The sequence below is a fragment of the Xiphophorus maculatus genome, chromosome 17 (assembly GCF_002775205.1).
Source record: "Xiphophorus maculatus strain JP 163 A chromosome 17, X_maculatus-5.0-male, whole genome shotgun sequence".
NCBI classification, from domain to species: Eukaryota; Metazoa; Chordata; class Actinopteri; order Cyprinodontiformes; family Poeciliidae; genus Xiphophorus; species Xiphophorus maculatus.
The window spans coordinates 1,605,054-1,624,777 of NC_036459.1; the positions used below are offsets into that span (position 1 = coordinate 1,605,054).

Below are 19,724 nucleotides of genomic sequence, written 5' to 3' on the forward strand. Positions count from 1 at the left end.
TTCCTGCATTTAAATGTTTATTATATTGTATTATTTGTTTCCGTTCTATCTGAGCGATTAAATTATTTCTTTTTTAAATGACATTAAATTTGCAGCAGGCAAATCAAAATGGAAACTTATCCAGTCTGAGGATAAATGCAGCAAAAGTCACTTTAACTTTAGTTCAGATTTCAGGTGATTCTGAAATCTGAACTACATAACATAAAACTTAAACTGATTGTGGATTTATCTCTGTCCCTGGATCTGTTTTCCTGGCAGGGCGGAGCTTCCCGAACGTCGACCTGAAACAGGACAGACTTGTGTCAGAAGAGCGCAGTTCTTCCAGGTTCCAGCCTGGTTCCAGCCCGGTTCAAGCCCGGTTCCAGCCTGGTTCCAGCCTGGTTCCAGCCCGGTTCCAGCCCGGTTCAAGCCTGGTTCCAGCCCGGTTCCAGCCCGGTTCCAGCCCGGTTCAAGCCCGGTTCCAGCCCGGTTCCAGCCCGGTTCCAGCCCGGTTCAAGCCTGGTTCCAGCCCGGTTCCAGCCCGGTTCAAGCCCGGTTCAAGCCCGGTTCCAGCCTGGTTCCAGCCCGGTTCCAGCCCGGTTCCAGCCCGGTTCAAGCCCGGTTCCAGCCCGGTTCCAGCCCGGTTCCAGCCCGGTTCAAGCCCGGTTCCAGCCTGGTTCCAGCCCGGTTCCAGCCCGGTTCAAGCCTGGTTCCAGCCCGGTTCCAGCCCGGTTCCAGCCCGGTTCAAGCCCGGTTCCAGCCCGGTTCAAGCCTGGTTCCAGCCTGGTTCCAGCCCGGTCCGGTGAGTCCTGCTACAGCTGCTGTAGAGACAACAAACCAACCAGACTGAGCTGCTTTTTATTCTACCTGCACAATTTAGTGTTTATAAAACTAAACCTTCTGTTTTCTCAGATTCCCTTAGAGGAATTTTTTTTCTGTATTCTCTTGTAATGAAGCATTTACTCCTCGGTTCCTGCAGCAGGTTGAATACTGAAAGTTTTACACTACAATGTAAAGTTTTTTAATGTAGGATTTACATGTTAGTAGCTTGTTTGTGAGTTATTTGAAGTTTTTTATCTTTTTTTGGGGATAAATGCAGCAGAAACGTTCAAAATGCTGTAGTAAAACCATTCAGACGTGAGTTTTCCATCTACTCTAAAACATAAACACGACAGAAAACAATATTTAGATTTTTTATGAGTTATTTAATATTACAATCTGACTGTTTTGGTTTGTCTTTTAGTGTGAATTGTTAATAAAAGGTTGTTTTCATGTCCAGTCCCATCTGAAAGATATTATTCAAACTCAGTTTGAATAATAAACTGCGTTTGTTCATTTCTGTGAAACAAGTTTCCACAGAAATGAACATTTGTACAATTTTAAACTGACATTTGTTATGAATGTGACTGTATACAAAATTATGAGACAGTATTTACGCCATAATAAAAGATAAATAAAATTACAAGTCATATGAGAATATAGTAGAAATAACAAAGGAGTGAAGTCGTATTATTATAACTGTACAACTGTATTATTGAAACTTTATTCTTGTATTATTTTGACTTTATTCTTGTATTTTCTCATCATGACTGTAATACTCCGTCGTATAAAACAGTCCAGGGTTTATTTGTAAATTTATTGTGATGGAAAACCAAACCTATCGCTGGCCAACGCTCCATATGTTCCCCCGTCTTTGAAGCAGTAGATTTATTTTTTCCGTGCAGGATTCCTGACTTCACCGTATTCCCTGGACGCCGACAGACATGCTGGCCGCCGGCGGCTACCAGCTGAGCGAGGAGCATCTGTGGTGCTGCATCTGCCTGGACGTGTTCTCCAGCCCCGTCACGCTGCCCTGCGGACACAACTTCTGCAGGAGCTGCATCCAGGAGCACCTGACCTCTGACCCCCAGCGCCGGTGCCCCATGTGCAAGGAGCGCGTGGACAAGAAGCACAAGCTGGGTGTGAATACTTTCATATCTGAGCTGGCCGTTCAGTACAGGCAGAGCGCAGGAAGGAAATCTGGAAGCAGCTCAGAGCCGAGGAAAGCGCCATGCGGAGCTCCAGTCAGACCCAAACCGCTGACCTCCAGGTCCTGGCTGCTGCTAGCTGCTACCCTGCTAGCGCTGCTGCTGCTGCTCACGGCTAACCTGCATCTCCATCAGAGCCTGAGCGGCGGCGAGACTCTGCTCTCTGAGGCGGAGAGCGTCTGCTCCGAGCATCAGGAGCCGCTGGAGCTCTTCTGCAAGAACGACCAGGTTAGCATCTGCCGGCGCTGCGGCGCCACCGCGCACCGCCTCCACCAGCTGGTTCTGCTCAGCGACGAGTACCAAGAGAAGAAGGCCGAGCTCAGCAAGACGGAGGCCCGCATCCAGCAGGTTCTTTGTTCATTTTACCTTTACAGGTTAGGACCAAAATAATGCAGGATTCCTACTTTAATCTCAGGATGATACGGCGGCTCACTGCAGCCATCTTAGATAGAAAAGGAGTAAATTTCCTCCAAAAAACTCGAGAAATAAACCTGGAAACTTTCTGAGTTTTAAAAGTTTAAACTTTTCGGCTTTTGAAACTTTTTCTAGAAAATTTCTGAGCTTGGACTGTTTCTACATCATAGAGTTGACTTTGAGCTCATTGTAGACAGAAAAAAGGAAGAAGTACATTTACACCAAAAATCTCAACTTTGTAGAAAAAATGTCCAATATTTTTTTCTGGTAAATTTTTAAGGTTATTCTCAAAATTTCTGAAATTATTGGCGGAAATTTCCTCTTCCTTTCCTTTCCTAGATACGCCGTCATAGAATTTAGTCCTTTTTCCTCAGAATTTTGAGAAGATTTATGAATCTAAAAAGTTTCAAATTTGCCAGGAAAATCTCAGAAATTTTCTAAAAGGATTTTTGGAAATTTCTCAGTTTGAAAAGTAAACAAAAATTTTGACTTTTGGAAAATTTCTGAGTTTCAAAAGTTTCAGGATTTTTTTCTACAAGTTTTCTGGTTAATCATAAAATTGGAGTATTTTGGAAAACATTTACTCCAGGAAATTTACTAGAGAAAAAAAATTATATTTTGGTTTCATAACGACTTTCAGAAATTTTTTTCTCGAACATTTCTGAGGTTAATCTGAAAATTTCTGAGTTTTTCTAGCAAATCTTCAACTTTTCAAACTACAGATTTTGTAGAAAAAATGTGAATATTTCTGAAAGTAAAGCCTGGTGGCCCGCCAGGCTTAAAATACTCTGAGGTAGTGCAGATTCAATCATGAATCGTTAGTGATTGTAGTAACGTTTTCTACCAAACACGTGACCTCGGCAGGTGATCTGGCAGCGGCGGCTGAAGATCCAGGAGCTGAAGCGCTCCCTGCAGCAGAGCGAAGAGGCTGCAGACGGGGAAATGGCGGACGGTGTCCGGATCTTCAGCTCCCTGATCCAGACTCTGGAGGCGGCGCAGGCGGAGCTGATCGGGGCGATCGAGGAGAAGCGCAGAGCGAGGGAGAAGCAGAGCCAGAGTTTGATGGCCGACCTGGAGCAGGAAGTGGGGAAGCTGCGGCGGCGGCAGGTGCAGCTGCAGCAGCTGTCGCGCTCCAGCGATCCGCTCGTCTTCCTGCAGAGCTTCCCGGCGCTGAACGCCGTCCCAGCCACCAAGAACTGGACCCAGCTGAGGATGTGTCCGCTGGTCTACGATGGCCTGACCCGCACGGCGCTGCTGAGCGCCACCAACCAGCTGACGGACGCCATCAGGAACGCCATGCAGACGCTGCAGGACGCGGCGGTGGAGAACCTCCACCGCTCCGCCGTGGACGTCGATCTGGACCCAGACACGGCGCATCCCGCCCTCCGGCTGTCTGACGATCGGAGACGGGTTCAGCTGGGAGACGGCGGGAAGACGCTGCCATACCAGTCCAAACGCTTCGAAGCTTTGGTCGGCGTCCTGGGGAGGCGGGGCTTCTCCTGCGGGCGGTTTCACTACGACGTCCAGGTGAAAGGAAAAACCGCCTGGACGCTCGGCGTCGCCAGGGAGTCCGTCAACCGGAAGGTCGAACTGGACCTGAGCCCGGAGAACGGCTTCTGGACCATCCGCCTCCAGAACAGGAAGGAGTTTGTCGCGCTCGCTAGCAAGCCGCTTCCTCTCTCGGTGGGTTATAATCCGGATTGGGTGCGAGTGTTTGTGGATTACGAGGAGGGTCAGGTGTCGTTTTATGACGTGGAAGCGGCGGTTCTGCTTCACTCCTTCACCGGGTTTTCCTTCTCTGAGAAACTCTTCCCGTTCTTCAGTCCTGGTCCGAACGACGGCGACAGAAACTCTGCTCCTCTGATCATCACGCCTCCGACTCAACACGCAGAAAAATAACACAGACATCAGTCAGGACTTTTCATTTAAAGGGCCAGTATCACATAAATCATCATGTTATAAAGTTATTCCCTCATCACAAACATGGAGTTTTGCTTTGACTCTTTCATGGATGTCTGACAATCATCTAATCTCCACGGCAACCATTCAGCTGGGTGGATCTAGCTCCGCCTTCAAGACGCAGCTCCTCCCCCACTCAGCTCCTTCAGACTAGCCAGCAGCAAATAGCAAACAGCTGCTGAGCTCATTATAGGAGCTGCTGCTCAGTGAAACTCAATTATAAATATTGAGTTTGAAATGAACTGCTTGTAAATACAAATACAAATATGTATTTTTAATAAATATAAATCTAAAGAAAACTTTCTGGGAAACTGTTTTCCTGTTTTGTGTCACAAAGAATGGAGGTACAAAAGTGGAAAAAATACAAGAGTCAATGCAAAAATGAAATATGTTTATAGACCAATAAAAGTTAGAAATTACCTTCATAATTTAATATTTAGCTCCTTTGTTTATCTTGCATTCTTCTTTTCAGTTGTTCATAAAGAAACGAGAAGGAATATGTAAAAACATATTGGTTTGTTTTTACCAATATGTGTTGATATTTTGAAGATTATCAATTGTCAACATGGCTCAGAAAATAGCTTGATTGTAGAATATTCCATCAACCCAAACCTAAAACCAACGAAGATATTCTGGCTGGAAAAAATGTTGTTTTTGTTTTTTCCAGGTGGAGATAAATAAATTTCTGTCAAAGTGTTTATTTGCATCAGGCAGGAAAACAATGCAGTATCTGAGGGAGTGGCAGCTGAAAGCAACCGTCAAATATGTCTTGATTGAAATGTCAAGTTTCATTGAAAGTGTTCAATCGTATTATTGTCACAATCCTTTTCAGATTAAAGGTGATAGATGACAGAACCTTTTAAATTAAGTTCTTAATCTTTTCTGTGTCCAACTAAGTTACTATCTTTAGTGAATCATCTGTTATGAAGGCAGTAAACAGATGAAAGGTAATTACTGTTGGCAAAAGAGCAGGAAGAACGAATTCACAGTAAAAACTGCCGATGACGACCATGTCATCAGCACTGTTAAAATCACTTATTTAATTGATTTAGTTTTTTCTTTTTTAACAACTCTACCTGCTTGAGCTCCAGGCGGCTGCAGGTAAATAACCATCTAAAAGTTGTCTAGACTGACTAACCACAGATCCACTTGGCATCGAGACAGAACTGATAAAATCAAAGGCACATCTTGACATGCAAATCAAACCGAAGCATTTTCTGCCTGCTGCTCGCTCACATTCTGGACATTCTGGTGGTTTCTAATTAAGGAGAATTTATTTTTATGACAAGGTTGATGTCTGGGTTCCTTTCAGGCCGAAGTCGACTTTAAAATCTGTTCCTTTCAGTTCAACTGACAAATAACTACTAGATATTTATATCCTCCAGATTACTGTTGTTTCCTTGAAAAGAAGGAAGTATTTAGTTGTAGCACCACAGTGTTCACGTTAAATTGTGCTACAGAACAACTTTGAGTCAAAGAAAATCCCAAAACACGTATGACAGAGTTTTACACGCAACTAATTATGTTTTTTTCAAACAAACTGATTCTGATTTTTTTGCAGCAAATTAAAGATCCTGGAGATGCATTTTATTTACTGTTATTCAATTATATTCAGTAATTTCCCGTCTGTTTCTATATTTGTGTTTAAACGTCAGGCGGTTGCAGGGTTTGTTGTGTTACTGATGCAAACTTCACCTGGTTTAAGATCAACAGGAACCGTCACGTCACTAAAACACCGAGAAACGTTTTTGGTTTTGGAGTTAAAGCTGCAGCAACTTGTTTACATATTTATTGAAACTGTCACCAAGTCTTGACAGTAGAGTATGAGACAAATAATCTGGGAAAAACACCGAGCTCCTCTGCCTTCTCCCAGTGCTGACTAGAAACAACCAATCAGGGCCAGGAGGCGGGTCTTAGCGCTGTCAATCATGAGCACCATGGAGATTAATCTCACAAATTTCTTAGGGAAAACTTGGAAATTTCTGAGTAATTCTTTAAAAATTTTTTAATTAATTTCAAAATTTCAGAGTTTTTTGGTAGAAATTTACTTCTTCTCTTTTTTGTTTTCTATCTAGAATGGCCCTAATCCGCCATCGTAGTGGTGAGTGCTAATATCAGAAACAAGCTAACCAAACCAACCCACCATCTGATCCATCATTGTTAGGTTTCAATATGAACTTTACCAACCCATCATGAGACTTTTCAAAATCAAACTAAAACACAACCAATCAGAACCAGGAGACGGGTGTTAGTGCTGTCCATCATGGCCGTGTATACGCCATGATTCATGGAGGTGAATCTCAGAAATTTCTGGGTTTCAAACGTTGGACATTTTCAACTTTTAAAACTCAAAAATTTTCAAGTTTTTTTCAGGAAATTTCTCAAATTAATTTCAAAATTGTATGCGGTCCTCATTTTTCTATCTACAATGGCCGCCGTTGCAGTGGTGAGTGAAACTTTTTAAAAAGTGTGAATTAGAAACAACCAATCAGAGCCAAGAGGAGGGGCTTAACAAATGCTAAGGCTAGTTAGCATGGGAACTGATGATGGTGCATAAGCAGTTTGATTGGGAATTGTTTCTCCACCCTTAGCACATGTAGCAGCTCTTTCCTGAGGTTGATTGACAGCGCTAAGCCCCTCCTCCTGGCTCTGATTGGTTGTTTTTGGTGCAAAGGGCAATATTGGCTCAAGAATGAGATGGATCTTTTCACAGATTATCTGTCTCATAACAAACAACATGGTGACAGTTTTAACTAATATGTGAAAAACGTTATTTTTTAGTAGAAGTTGGATCCTGCGGCTTTAAGGCGTCATAAGCCCAACCTGGAGCGTCAGGATCTGCTGCTGTCAGGCAGGTAAAGCTTCGCGTGTCGCCTCTTCCTCAGCTGCTCTGCCTGTGATGTTAATACTTCAGGAATAATTACAGCACAAACAGTTTGTATATCAGCTGCACTTCGCAGTATGCAGCTTAGCGTCGCCACAGACTGGATGGATTATGGTAATGTGAAATGCATCAGAACCGGCTGGTTGGGATATTAGAGCATCAGGCAGATTATGGAAATATGATGGTCTGGATCTGGGATTTCTCTCCACAGCTGAATGAGTCACAGTCTTTCCTCTGGATTAACTTTCTCTGTTTTCTCTGAAGTTTCTCTCTCAAAGACACAAACTCTAAACAGACGCAGTCACCTATCGATGCTCAGACATGTTTTAACAGAACAACATGGAGCAGGCATTTTGCTAACATGATGCTTTCAGTTTGTGGTTTTATTGTTCCTGTTCTCCTAGTTTCAGGTTTAGAGCCTGCAGACATTTTGTGTCTTTGCAAAAACACAACCTGTGGATGACACACAGTGAAAATAATCAGCCTTACGCCGATACAGGAAGCGTTTTTGTTGATTTGTGAGACAATGACAAATCTGTAATGACATGAATGTCTTCAAACACTTTTTGTTTTCTTGAGTTGGTTGAATTGTCAAGTAATTTTCTGGTTGAATAAACTTGTAGGGGTTGAAATCACTGCCAAAACAAGACACAACAGCGTACTAGGGCCATTTTAAAAAGAAAAGAAAATGAGTATATTTCTATTAAAACATTTTTAGATTAATCTCAGAAATTTTCTAGAAAAAACAAGGAAATATCTGAGTTCCAAATGTCAAAAATATTCTAGAAAAAAAATTTCAAGCTCAGAAATTTCCATGTTTTTTTTCTAGAAATTAATTGATCTCAAAATTCCTGATTTTTTGGGGCAGGAGTTTAGTCAATTTTTCTGTCTACAGCGGCCCTTATCCAGCATCCTAGTGGTGAATGTTAATATCATAAACGAGCCAAACAAACCGACGTAGGACCATCAGTCTTTATCATCAACAGCTGCGTTTTCATTGGCTAGAATATTGCGCAAATTGAAATTATTAAGATAAATTTGCTTAATGGAAACTTAAGCAAACTTAAAACAAAAAGCTTGAGCACACAAACACACACACGCTCATTAATATTTATTCATTAACCCATACTACTTTTTTATTTCTCACTAATGTAATGTTGTTCCTTGTACTGTGATGTATAATAAACACTAAAAAAGGTTTTGCAGTTGGATAATGTAGTTTTTCAGCCATACTGAACTAAGCTCTGTTTCCATTAGCAGTAGAATTTTGCAAATTTAAATTGCGAAAATAAATTTACTAAATGGAAACAAATCCGAAAAAACGCACATTTTGTTTTTTTCATAAAAAGTTTTGGCGCTTGGATGAAGCAGGTGTTTCATGTGATCACCGACCGGATGTTACCACAGGCGGAAGCCACGAAGAAGAAGACGACAGGAAGTGGTAGGAGGATGATGGCGCTTACTGTGTAAACAAACTTATTGCTGTGTGATTTTAGTTACGTTTTTTATTTAATGGAAGCAGCAATTGTGAAAGTGTTTTTACATTAGCGGAATATCGACACGGTTTTACGTAAATCTGGCATTGAAACGCAACTAATGACCAAATCCGAAGTCAGTGAAGGTATTTGTTTTATTTAAGATATTAATCCAAGTAATGGCAGCACCATCAGACTGTTAGTTCACATTTCTAATGTCTAGAAATGATAAAACATGGTGTACATGTCCTTTAGGTCTCTCACCAGCTTCTGTTTTCCGAAAAACTGAATCAAACTTCCAGCTAAGACCTGATTCAACTCTCCTCATCCTGTTCTCACTTCAGTAAATCTTTGCTACGAGGTCAGTTCAAACTTCTTCCTGTAGCGCTGTCTTCAAGAAAAAGGCAATGAATCAGCATCGCAATGTTCCACTAAATAAGGATTTCAATTACTCAGAGACAGATGGGTGTATCGGTGTTGTACCCGTCGCTCATCCCTCCAGATTCATTAACTTCCTGTTTCTAAACCATGCTCCTCATCTTCTTGACCGTGTCTGATTAAATAAGCTGTCAGTCAGCCGGCTCTGCCCCAAGAGCTGCAATTACTCCGACATTATTACCTCAGTGCACCACACACAGGCTTACAGAGCTACAGCGCTGTCGCTGTTCTTTAATAGGAGCAGAAGTTGAAAAAACTCGGATGGTTGAGACACCAGAATATTAATTTCTGCAGTGGTGCAGCTAAAACAAGTAAAAAGTTGTGACTTTGATCAACTTAGCTCAGTCATGTACCTGATTTAGTTTTCTTTGTTGTCAAATTGACGCAGGAATGTCGCAGAAAACATGAGAAATACCCACCGAGACTCATTTAGGGTTCATTCACACCAGCAGTTTAATCCAATTCCACTCCGTTTGCCTACAAAATCGGTTTGAATATGTGAACGCCAACCGGACCGGAGGCCATTCCAAAAGCAGGAAGTGAACCACGGAGCAGAGCAATCTGGGTAAATAGAACCAAAACAAACATGCTAGTAGGAGAAATGTTTCTTGTTCTTTAGCCAAAGACAAAAGAAAAATCTTCCAACCGCTAAAATCTCATGACACTCAATTTTTTTTACATTTCATGAAGAAGAAGTTGCTCTCAGTGTCTTCAGAGGTTTATTGTGTAATTTCCTTCAGTGGTTCTTGGTGCAGCGCCCCCACAGGCCAGGAGGGGAACAGGTTGCTCACGGGGTTTTGTTGGTTTGTCTCAGAGCAGAGAGAGAAAGAACCACAGCAGCTGGAAATGTTGCAACTTTGGTCCCCAATTGAACTGAGTCTATGGGAAAACAAGGTGGAAAAACTGCCTCATGATCTCAGTGAAAGTCCAATTAAAAATACTCTATTAATCCCAGATGGATATTAAATATTGTTGTAGGCCACATTACACAACTGACTTCAAAGAGTTGCTTTAGATGTTTTTCTCCGTGTGTGGATGATGGTTTGGAACTTGATTGGTTGGATTTAACCTACTTTGTGTTGCCAAACAGGTCATATTTGATTCTACAATTCTAGCAGCATTAAGGTCTTTTAATTACTACTTAAATTTTTATATTCTGTACAAAAATATGTTTTCCTCATTAAATTCATGATTTAACAAAAGAGAGAAGTTATTTTTTATAACCAATAAAAGAATAACATGTTATCTTTTGAAACTGATTTATCTTTTCTACATCATGGAAAAACATCTGGAACTGCACCAGCAGCAGCTTAAGAAAAAAAAAAAGAAAAAAAGAATTTGGACAGCATTGTTACCCAGATTACTCAGCCCCAGGCCAGCTGAGGTCAGGATGTCCAGGCCAACGGGGCATATGAGGGACGGCGATGGACCATTAGTGGTGGGATTCAGTGCCAGGGAGGGTGAAGAACAAGACACCCCGTTGCTCTCGAGACCCAAAAGGAAACGCCGAGCTTCGTACATGTTGACGGCGTTCCTCTCCACACTCTTCACTATCACGGACTGGGAAAGAAGACAAAGGAGATCAAAACATAGTTGGGAAGGATAAAAATACATGGTGAAGAGGAGAATCTAAGATGTTTTGGATCAATTTTACCCCCCAAGTTACATTTGAAAACTGCTTTTTGCTTTTTACTCAGGATAGTTCTAGCTGATTATAAAACATTGTTGATCTTAGACATTTTAGTGAGACAGCAAAGCAAAAAAGAGGAAATCTAAAAGGATTTATAGGACGTATGGGTTTTCAGCTCATATATCCTTTTTAAGACTTTTAGAACCTCAAATGTCATAAAATATTCCCGCCAGTCATTTAAAACTACATCTTTGCCTTTCAGCTCGTGTTTAATCATTTTTTGTCCTGCAGTGTGGAGGTTCAGCCACCAGATGTCGCCACGGTCCTTTAACAGAAACGTCTTGGTACGGAAACCGTTTTATTTTGCTGTATTTCTGTTATTTCAGCTCATTTTCATCTTCAACCAACAGTTTATTTTACCTTTAGAGCCACTGAGGCGGAACTTAAACAGGAGCGGAAATGTTTTATGGGTTTCATTTACATAAAAAACTTCAATTCATGGAGAAATTATAAAGTGCAAAGATCAAACCAGCCGTAGTTCTTCATCTTTAACAGCATTTATTTTTACCTACTTCCAGCGTTACTGGGGATTTTTACCGTGAATTTAAATGTTTCTAATAGGATTTAATGTGTTTTTCATTAATAACTTTCTGTCGTTTTATTCACTTTTATCAGATGCAATTCTTTGATATGACGTCACTCCTTTTCCAGGCTGTAAACAGTTGACGCCAACAAAAAGCTAAAACCCACAAATATCTTTATAAAAGATTGTAACTGCTTGTTTTAATAGTTTTAACACCAAACATGACTAAATATGCACTAAAACTACAAACCTTTACTACTACTAAACTAGTAGTAAAAACCTACTAGCTTTCACTTGTAGCTAATAGTAAAAACTAGTTTAAACTATTAGTAAAACTACTGGTGTAATCGATTAGTTTTTACTGGCAGCTATGCTAGTTTTTACTTTGCTAGTAGTAAATACTAGTAATTAAACTATTAGGAGAAGCTACTAGCTACAAGTGAAGGCTAGCGGTGAAAGCTTACAAGGTTCATGCAGCCACTAAACTTCCGGGAATCATTAAATGATATTTCCTGAAGGTCTAATTGAGGTTAATATTTGAAAGTAGCAAATATCCTTCAGGGAGTTTTTCACTCAATCATTCCATGAATATTCCCAGAGGCCAACTTGGAAGCTGCTACTACCTTTTTATAAATGTTTTTAGAGGATTTTCCCTGAAGGTTTCAATCTAAAAATGTGTCCCTACACGGAGCAAAGGTCACCAAAATTACTAAAGTCTTTTAATTCTTTAGTTTTCACTTTCTAAAGAAGAAAAGTTAGTTATTTTCTGGGTATTGGGCCAGTAATGAACAGAATCAGAAACTGAGACTGTATCTCTACGTTTTAGATTGGCAGTGCTTGTTGTCCACTTTAATCTAGTGAAATAATTATTTTGAGTAATTTTACATCTTCTGCCAGTGAAACTAGAATGTGAATGAGGTAAAAAGCTGAATATATTAAACCGGGATGAATCGGCGCTCTGTTTCATTCAGATGAACCTGTTAGACGGCTAAGCTCCGCCCCTTCCGGATGAGTCAGGGAGGTGCCGGTGATGAATGAGTAACGCTCTCCTGCAGATGCGGCTCCACGTCAGTCTGCCGGTGTCGGTGTGTCGCTGAGCCCAGCGGGGAAACGGCCGCAGGCGGACAGGTAAGACTCCGGTTCCGGTTCTGGTTCTGTTGACAGAACTCTCTGCCCGGTTCTGGAAACGGGCTTGTGGCGACAGAAACTCCGGCAGCGCCGCTCATTTGCCTCATGTCGCCTGTTTTTCTCTGACATTTCGGTGGTTTATTTGTTATTTTTTAGTTATTTCTTTTCATGTGTTTTTCTTTGAGACGTGAAGTTTTTATTTGACCGTTTAAAGATGTCATGGAAACCAGGAGCTTCAACTGAAACCTACAGTTTTATCAAAATCACCCAGTTTAACTAAACAGCTGAAAATAAAAAGTTATTTATTGTAACGTTTATTTATTTATTATTCTTTGAGGGTTTTTACCATCAGAAAATCATTGTCATGTTATGTAAAATTATTATTATTTATAATTTTGTTCTTTGAGCTGCCTTCATTTATTTAAAACTAAAGGAACTATTATTTAATGCAGTTCTGTCAAATAATAAATAAATTTAATAATATATAGTTTATTCATTTTTATTTCTTTTTTAATCAGCTGAATTTTGCTTGGTGACATTTATTATTTTACTTAAAATTTTGAGTAATTTGTCACTAATTTGGCAGATTAACCATAGAAACTAACTCAAGACCATTTAAAGCATTTAAGTATTTACTTATTTATTTAATAATAGCTGAAAATGGCCCATGTATTTTTTTAACTAATAATAAATATATTTTCCTTTTTTAGAGTGATATCTTCTGCATTTTATTAAAAAAAAACTTTAGAACTATTTAAAAAAGCCTAAAAGTCAAAACTTCTGTTAATCTATATTAAATTAAAATAAACATTTAATGCATCTGAAAAGTTTATTTATTGATAGGTAAATAAAACCTATATGTTCTTTATTAATAAGTATTTTTTTTTTCTTTTTTAAGTGCCATCTTTGGTGTTTAATTGAAATTTGCCTCTTTATAAAAAAAAAAAGAAAATTAAACACCCTAAAAATCAAGACTTCTTCTGTTTAGTTATTGATATAAAAATAAACATTTAATGTCTCTAAAAATGTATTTATTTTTCCAGTTCGTCTCTGTGAGTGAAGCTAATAACTTTGTTCCCAGGAGATTTTAAGACTGAGTTCTGATTATGATTAAAGCTGCTGCAGAAAAAGTTAATATTTTTTGTGAATCTTCACAGAAACAGGAAGTTTTTCAACCAATCAGGAGACGGAGCCTGAGGGCCTCAGTTAGAACACAAACAGGTTGAACTTTGACCTGCTGGTTGTAATAAGTATAATAATAACTTCTGGCAGATTATTTCCAGTTTCAGACGATTCTGCGTTTAAAGTTAATTCATGTTTACATCTCTTGTCCTTAAAAGTAGCATGTAGCATGTAGCATGTAGCGTCCCAGCCTGTGATTAGGTGGAGGAGCCATCTTGTTTATCTCCAGTCAGAATGATGGAGACCAAAAGCTGAACTTTTTTAACACAATCTCAGGAAATAACCACAAATTAAAAACCATTGATGTTTTTATAAATAATAAAGTGACTTAGATTTGACCAGTAGGGGCACCAAAAAGTGACATTTTTAATTAGAGTTGATGAACTTTACTTAGTTTTCATTTTATTGTACCAGTTTGCAATAAAAATATTAAAAATAAATTATTAAACATGGACAAAGATTTAATGTAAAATCCTGCTATAGTTGGAAAATATGTATTTTTAAAGTTTTCTCACTGAAAAAGGGACTCAGATTTGTGGCATAATAAATGAAAGTTGTACAGATTTTAATTTAGTCAAATTTTACCATTTTAGTCCTTGAAATTCTTTCCTATTTCAAATTCAATTAAAAAATACTTTATTGATCCTGAAGGAAGATTAAATTTAAATTAAATAAAATACTGCTGCGACAGACTGGCGACCTGTCCAGGGTGAACCCCGCCTCTCGCCCGGAACGTAGCTGGAGATGGGCACCAGCAACCCTCCCGACCCCATTAGGGACAAGGGTGAACAGAAAATGGATGGATGGATGGATGGATGGATGGATGGATGGATGGATGGATGGATGGATAAAATACTGCTTGTGATAATAATTCTTCTTCTTAAATTAAAATAGTATAAAATAATGATCATAATCACCAGACAGTTGTTTCTCTGCCTACGATAATATTAAAGTAAAAGGAAAATGGCTGACAGATGAGGAGCACTTCCTGTTTTAGCTTCAGTTTTCCATTTAAAAAATATAACTTTGTAAAACAAAATCTTATTCTTAGAAATCATAGAAATTTAGCAACAATTAAAATTATTGACAGTTTATTGAAACCAAATCACATAAAAACAGAAAAACTTAAGTATAAAATCAAATCTAAACAGCTGCTCTGTTTTTACCTTGCAGGTGACGCTGCAGGGATGTCTTCATCCCTCTTCCTCCTCCTCTCCCTTCTCGTCCCCACCCTGATGTTGGAGTTTCGTTACCATGACAACAGAGAAATCGAGCAGTACCTGCTCCAGGTCAGCGCCGACAACCCCGACATCACACACCTGTACAGCATCGGCAAGTCGGTGAAAGGTAACGGCAGCAGGACGTACAGCAGCGAAAATCCACAAATACTTGAGATTTCTTCTAAAAACGCCAATAACTTCTGATTTTAAGAATTAAAACAGTAAATACAGCTCAATATCCATTATGGAAACCGCCTTAGCGCTAGAGCAGAAGCTAACATCTACAGCTGGCTTTTCTCTTAGCAGTTTAGCTAATTAGCAGCAAGGAATGTGTATGGTGCTCCTGGATTGGCTGCTTTTCTAAACGCTTGCTAATAGCTAGCATTGCACCTAGCTTCCAAACCAATTTCAGATAAACTCTGTGAAAAATAAAGCACAAATAATTTGGAAAATTATGCACAAACACTGAACAGTGAATAGACAAAGATTAGCTTCTGAGCTAACAGTCGCAGCTACAGATCCCTCCTGGAGGGCAGAAAACTGCTAGCTAATGATTACTACCCTTGGTTTTAGCTGTGAAGTTATCTACATAACACGCCTAACTTAAAAGGTATAAAGTGCTTTGCTACTAATTGTCAACACTATGATAGCTAGATAACGAAGCTAGTTATGCTAGCTTCACTATGGCATTCTTAACATGTAGATGTGCTGCAGAACTCAATGTGTTTAGGTTAAAAAATGTTTAAAAAGTTGACCAACACACCAACTTTCTGACAGATCATCAGTAAAGCAGGACTTGAAGTTATCTAATGATCATTAGCTAACTGATCAATAGTTAGCTAATGATCTAACTAACTAAGATTTTCAGCTCAGATGCTGCTATTTTTGCAGCATCTGAGCACATTTATAAAACTATTAAAACGTCCTGAAGTTTGTTTTCTGGTTTTGAAACTATTGGCCTTTTGAACTGATGTGAAATAGATTTTTTCCCAACACACATCAGCTGTCGGCAAATTACTCGTCTGGAAAAAATGGAGGAAAATATCAGTCAGTTGGTTGTTCAACAATAATTCGATTGTTACTTTAAAAATGTCTTTTGTTGAGTATTCATTACCGATCAGTAATCATATTACTTTGACCTGTTTGAATTCTGCACATAAAATGTAACCAAAGTGTGTAAAAACTAGAACTACTGCTACAACTGTTAAAAACTATTTAATAATTAAAGCTTGCAAATACACTCAAAAAACTGAATGAGGGACTTCCGGGAAGGCAATGGAGAAGACGGACGCATAACTTTGCTGCTCCACCAGACCCACAATAAATAGCCGACAAAGTAACGAAAAGTGATAAATGAGTGCTAAACTAAAAGGAAAAGACTCAAGAGGACGAAGTTCCAGTCAAAATACGGAGAAGAAAGACATGAAGGCTGGTAGAAAAGACGACGTTACGACAGGCTCCAAGCAGCTAACGTTAGCCGAAGCTACACCGTTGAAAGCTACAGGAGATGCTAGCGGGGAAACAGTGATGCTAACGGAATTACGAAAACTGCGGCAGGAAAATACCGACTCGTTCCGGGACCTGAAAAGCTCTCTACACCGGGTAGAATCATCCATGGAGGACTTAAAGAAACGAATGGAGGGGCTGGACAGAAGAGTGACTGAAGCGGAGGACAGAGTAAGTGCAACGGAAGACAGAAGCATGCGGCAGGAGAGAGCGCTGGGACACCTGCTAGGAAGACAAGCTATCCTGGCTGCTAAATGTGACGATATGGAAAACAGACTCCGCCGTAATAACATCAGGCTGTATGGCGTCCCAGAGGGAGTGGAAAAAGAAGATATGGTGAACTTTATCACAGACCTTCTGAGCACTTCTCTAGAGTTTCAAGAGGAAGTTGTCATTAAACTAGAAAGAGCTCACAGAGCGCTAGGCCCAAAGCCTAAAGCCGCAGCGGCGCCCCCAAGATCCATTATAGCCCGATTTCTGGACTTTAATGTAAAACAAAAAGTGCTACTACAAGCTTGGAAGCAAAGAAACATAAAGTACCAAGAGCACACGATTTATTTCGACCATGACTACTCACCTGACTTGCAGAAGAAAAGGAAAAAGGTCAGAGAGGTAATAAAGAAGCTAAAAGAAAAGAACATTAAGGCCCAGTCACCATACCCAGCTCAGCTGAAACTCTTCATGAACGGGGGCACAAAACTCTTCCCCTCACTTCTAGCTGCACACTCCACACTGAAAGATCTTGGCATTGAAACATCCCTGGAGGACCGAGAGATACTGGAAGAGGAGCTGACACAGGACGGTTGGGCAACCCAGGGAAAGAAGAGGAAGAGCCAACAGTTGAACCCTGCTGAGATCAGAGCCATTATCCATGATGACAACAGAGAGGAGCGAGCCCTTGGCCGGGAGTAAGGTCGCCATGTCTAGTCTAGAACTGGATGGAAGGTAAATAGAGACAAAAATTTGTGACGAAGAATATGGAAGACAATGGACAATAATTGTAGAACAAAAGAAAAACTAGACTAGACCTTTAAGGGAGTATCATTTAACATAAAATATTGACTTAAATACATAGATTTAGGCTATAACATAATTGCTGGAAAATAAGCTACGAAACAGTGGGGAACGGTGAAAGAGGAAAATTGGATGAAGCAAACTTTACAACCATGGCGGTGTGAGGACACTTCGGGGACATCCTGGAGGACCATCGCTGGGGACCCCCTGAGTCTGTTTGTATGGTTATGTTTGTGTTCACTTCAGTTCAGGGGCAAACCACTGGGGAATTGGAAGTTCACAGTTGTTTTCCATGTTCAGGAAAACTCTTTTGTTTCTTTAATGTTTTGTGTATCTCAGCAAACAATATTCTCTATGTAGCTATGGCTTTTGATGTGACCCTGATTATAGTTATTAAGTACAGTTACAAGGGAGAAACAATAGTTATTTAGGTATGTTTATAAGGAAGGGAAAAGGGGAAAAACCCAAAAACCGTAAGCCACAAAAATGGATACATTAACAGTAATCACATATAATATAAATGGAGTAAATAATCCAATAAAGAGAAATAAAATTTTGACCCAGCTAAAAAGGCTGAACTGTTCAATTGCAATGCTTCAGGAGACCCACCTTAACGAAACAGAACATAAAAAACTTAGAAGGGCATGGGTAGGGCAGGTTTACAGTGCTTCATGTGAAAGGGGCAAACGGAGAGGAGTTGCCATCTTATGTCACAGATCACTGGGCTTCGTTGTAGAGAGCACATATGAAGATAAAATGGGACGCTACATCTTAGCTGTAGGTACAATTAGAGGAGTGAGAATATCCCTCTTAAACATTTATGCGCCTAATGAAGATGATCCTAGCTTCTTCAAGGACATTTCAGCGCTTCTGACACCAAAAGCTGACGGATTTATACTAGCTGGAGGGGATTTTAACTGTGTGATGAACCACAAATTGGACAAATACCCATATGAACAGAGACCAGTGACCCAGAAGGCTAAAATTTTGCCCAGTTTGATTGAAGAGATGGGGCTAGTAGATATATGGCGTCAAAGCCACCCCACGGCGCGTGATTACACCTTTTTTTCAAAGGTCCATGGAAGCTACTCCAGAATAGATCTCTTTTTTGTTTTAAAGAGGGATGCACATAAAGTTACAAATTGCCATATTGAACCAATAACAATATCAGACCACGGCCCGGTGGTTATGACAATAAATTTAGAGAACAATAAACAACCTAAACAGTGGAGAATGAATGTTTCACTTCTAAATTATCCAGAAATAGTTCAAAAAATTAAAAACGACTGGACTGAGTATATGGAACATAACGACAACGAGGAAGTATCAGTGTCAACTCTTTGGGAAGCTGGAAAAGCTGTGCTGAGGGGGAAATTAATCTCTTTGTCATCCCAAATCAAAAGAGAACGCGATAAAAAACAAGTAGAGTTAGAAAATCGTATTCGACAACTGGAGGAGGAACATAAAAAGACTAATGATGAAACTACTTTAAAATCTCTTGGCGAATACAGACAAACACTGGACACTTTGTTGACATACAAGGCAGAGGGGGCATTACGGTTTGCCAATCAAAAGTACTATGAATCAGGGAATAGGGCCAGCAGGCTACTAGCATTTCAGCTGCGCAAGAAACAGGCAGATCGCACAGTGGAAAAGATAATGAATCCTTTCACAAAGAAAATGCTGTCCCATCCTAAAGATATTGCAGAAGCTTTCTCAGCCTACTATGAGACACTTTATGATTCAGAGGAAATAGACAGTAAAATAGAGAAGATTAAGAATGTACTGAGTGAAATTAAGTTACCAAAATTAACTGAAAATGATGCCAAGGCAATGAGAGATCCCATTACAAAACAGGAAATCGAGGGGGTCATAAAAAATTTAAAGAACAGTAAAGTGCCAGGAGTTGATGGATTCCCTGCGGAATTTTATAAGCATTTTAAAGCTGAGGTCACGCCTCTGTTACAAAGAGTATTTAATTACGCCCTCACAAATAAGGACCCCCCAAAGTCTTGGTCAGAAGCAATAATATCTATAATTCCCAAAGAGGGCAAGGATCCCATAAATTGCTCGTCCTACAGACCAATAAGTTTGCTCTGCTGTGATTTGAAAATTTTAACTACAATACTGGCAAATCGAATTCAAAAATGTATCCACACAATAATTAAACCAGACCAAACAGGGGTCATAACGGGACGTTTAGGGATAAATAATATTAGGAGAACTTTAAATGTGATCTCCGTGGCAAGACTAAAACAGGATCCTTCAATGCTTCTCAGCCTTGA

At 39.9% G+C, this 19,724-nt stretch overlaps 2 protein-coding genes across 3 annotated transcripts in view; both read left to right on the plus strand.

The window, feature by feature from the left end:
* The first annotated feature begins 694 nt into the window (after positions 1-694).
* Positions 695-4,690, plus strand: LOC102226171 (E3 ubiquitin-protein ligase TRIM39-like). Its single transcript, XM_023349756.1, has 3 exons — positions 695-781; positions 1,704-2,354; positions 3,285-4,690. The coding sequence occupies exons 2-3, from the start codon at positions 1,743-1,745 to the stop codon at positions 4,317-4,319; spliced, it is 1,647 nt and encodes a 548-aa protein (XP_023205524.1). The 5' UTR covers positions 695-781; positions 1,704-1,742; the 3' UTR covers positions 4,320-4,690.
* Positions 4,691-12,426: 7,736 nt separating this feature from the next.
* The window catches only part of cpm (carboxypeptidase M), a 24,871-nt gene continuing 17,573 nt past the window's right edge, over positions 12,427-19,724 (plus strand). For both annotated transcript variants that reach the window (XM_023349889.1, XM_023349888.1), the window contains exons 1-2: positions 12,427-12,517; positions 14,873-15,046. In XM_023349889.1, coding sequence (XP_023205657.1) covers positions 14,887-15,046 — 160 coding nt within the window. In that variant the 5' untranslated portion in view covers positions 12,427-12,517; positions 14,873-14,886. The remainder of the gene's footprint in view (positions 12,518-14,872; positions 15,047-19,724) is intronic.

Excerpts from the sequence above, each read along its gene's own strand:
- LOC102226171 (XM_023349756.1), top strand. The coding sequence starts at position 1,743 with ATGCTGGCCGCCGGCGGCTACCAGCTGAGCGAGGAGCATCTGTGGTGC. Across the intron at positions 2,355-3,284 it reads CGGAGGCCCGCATCCAGCAG|GTGATCTGGCAGCGGCGGCT; the intron begins GTTCTTTGTTCA and ends TGACCTCGGCAG.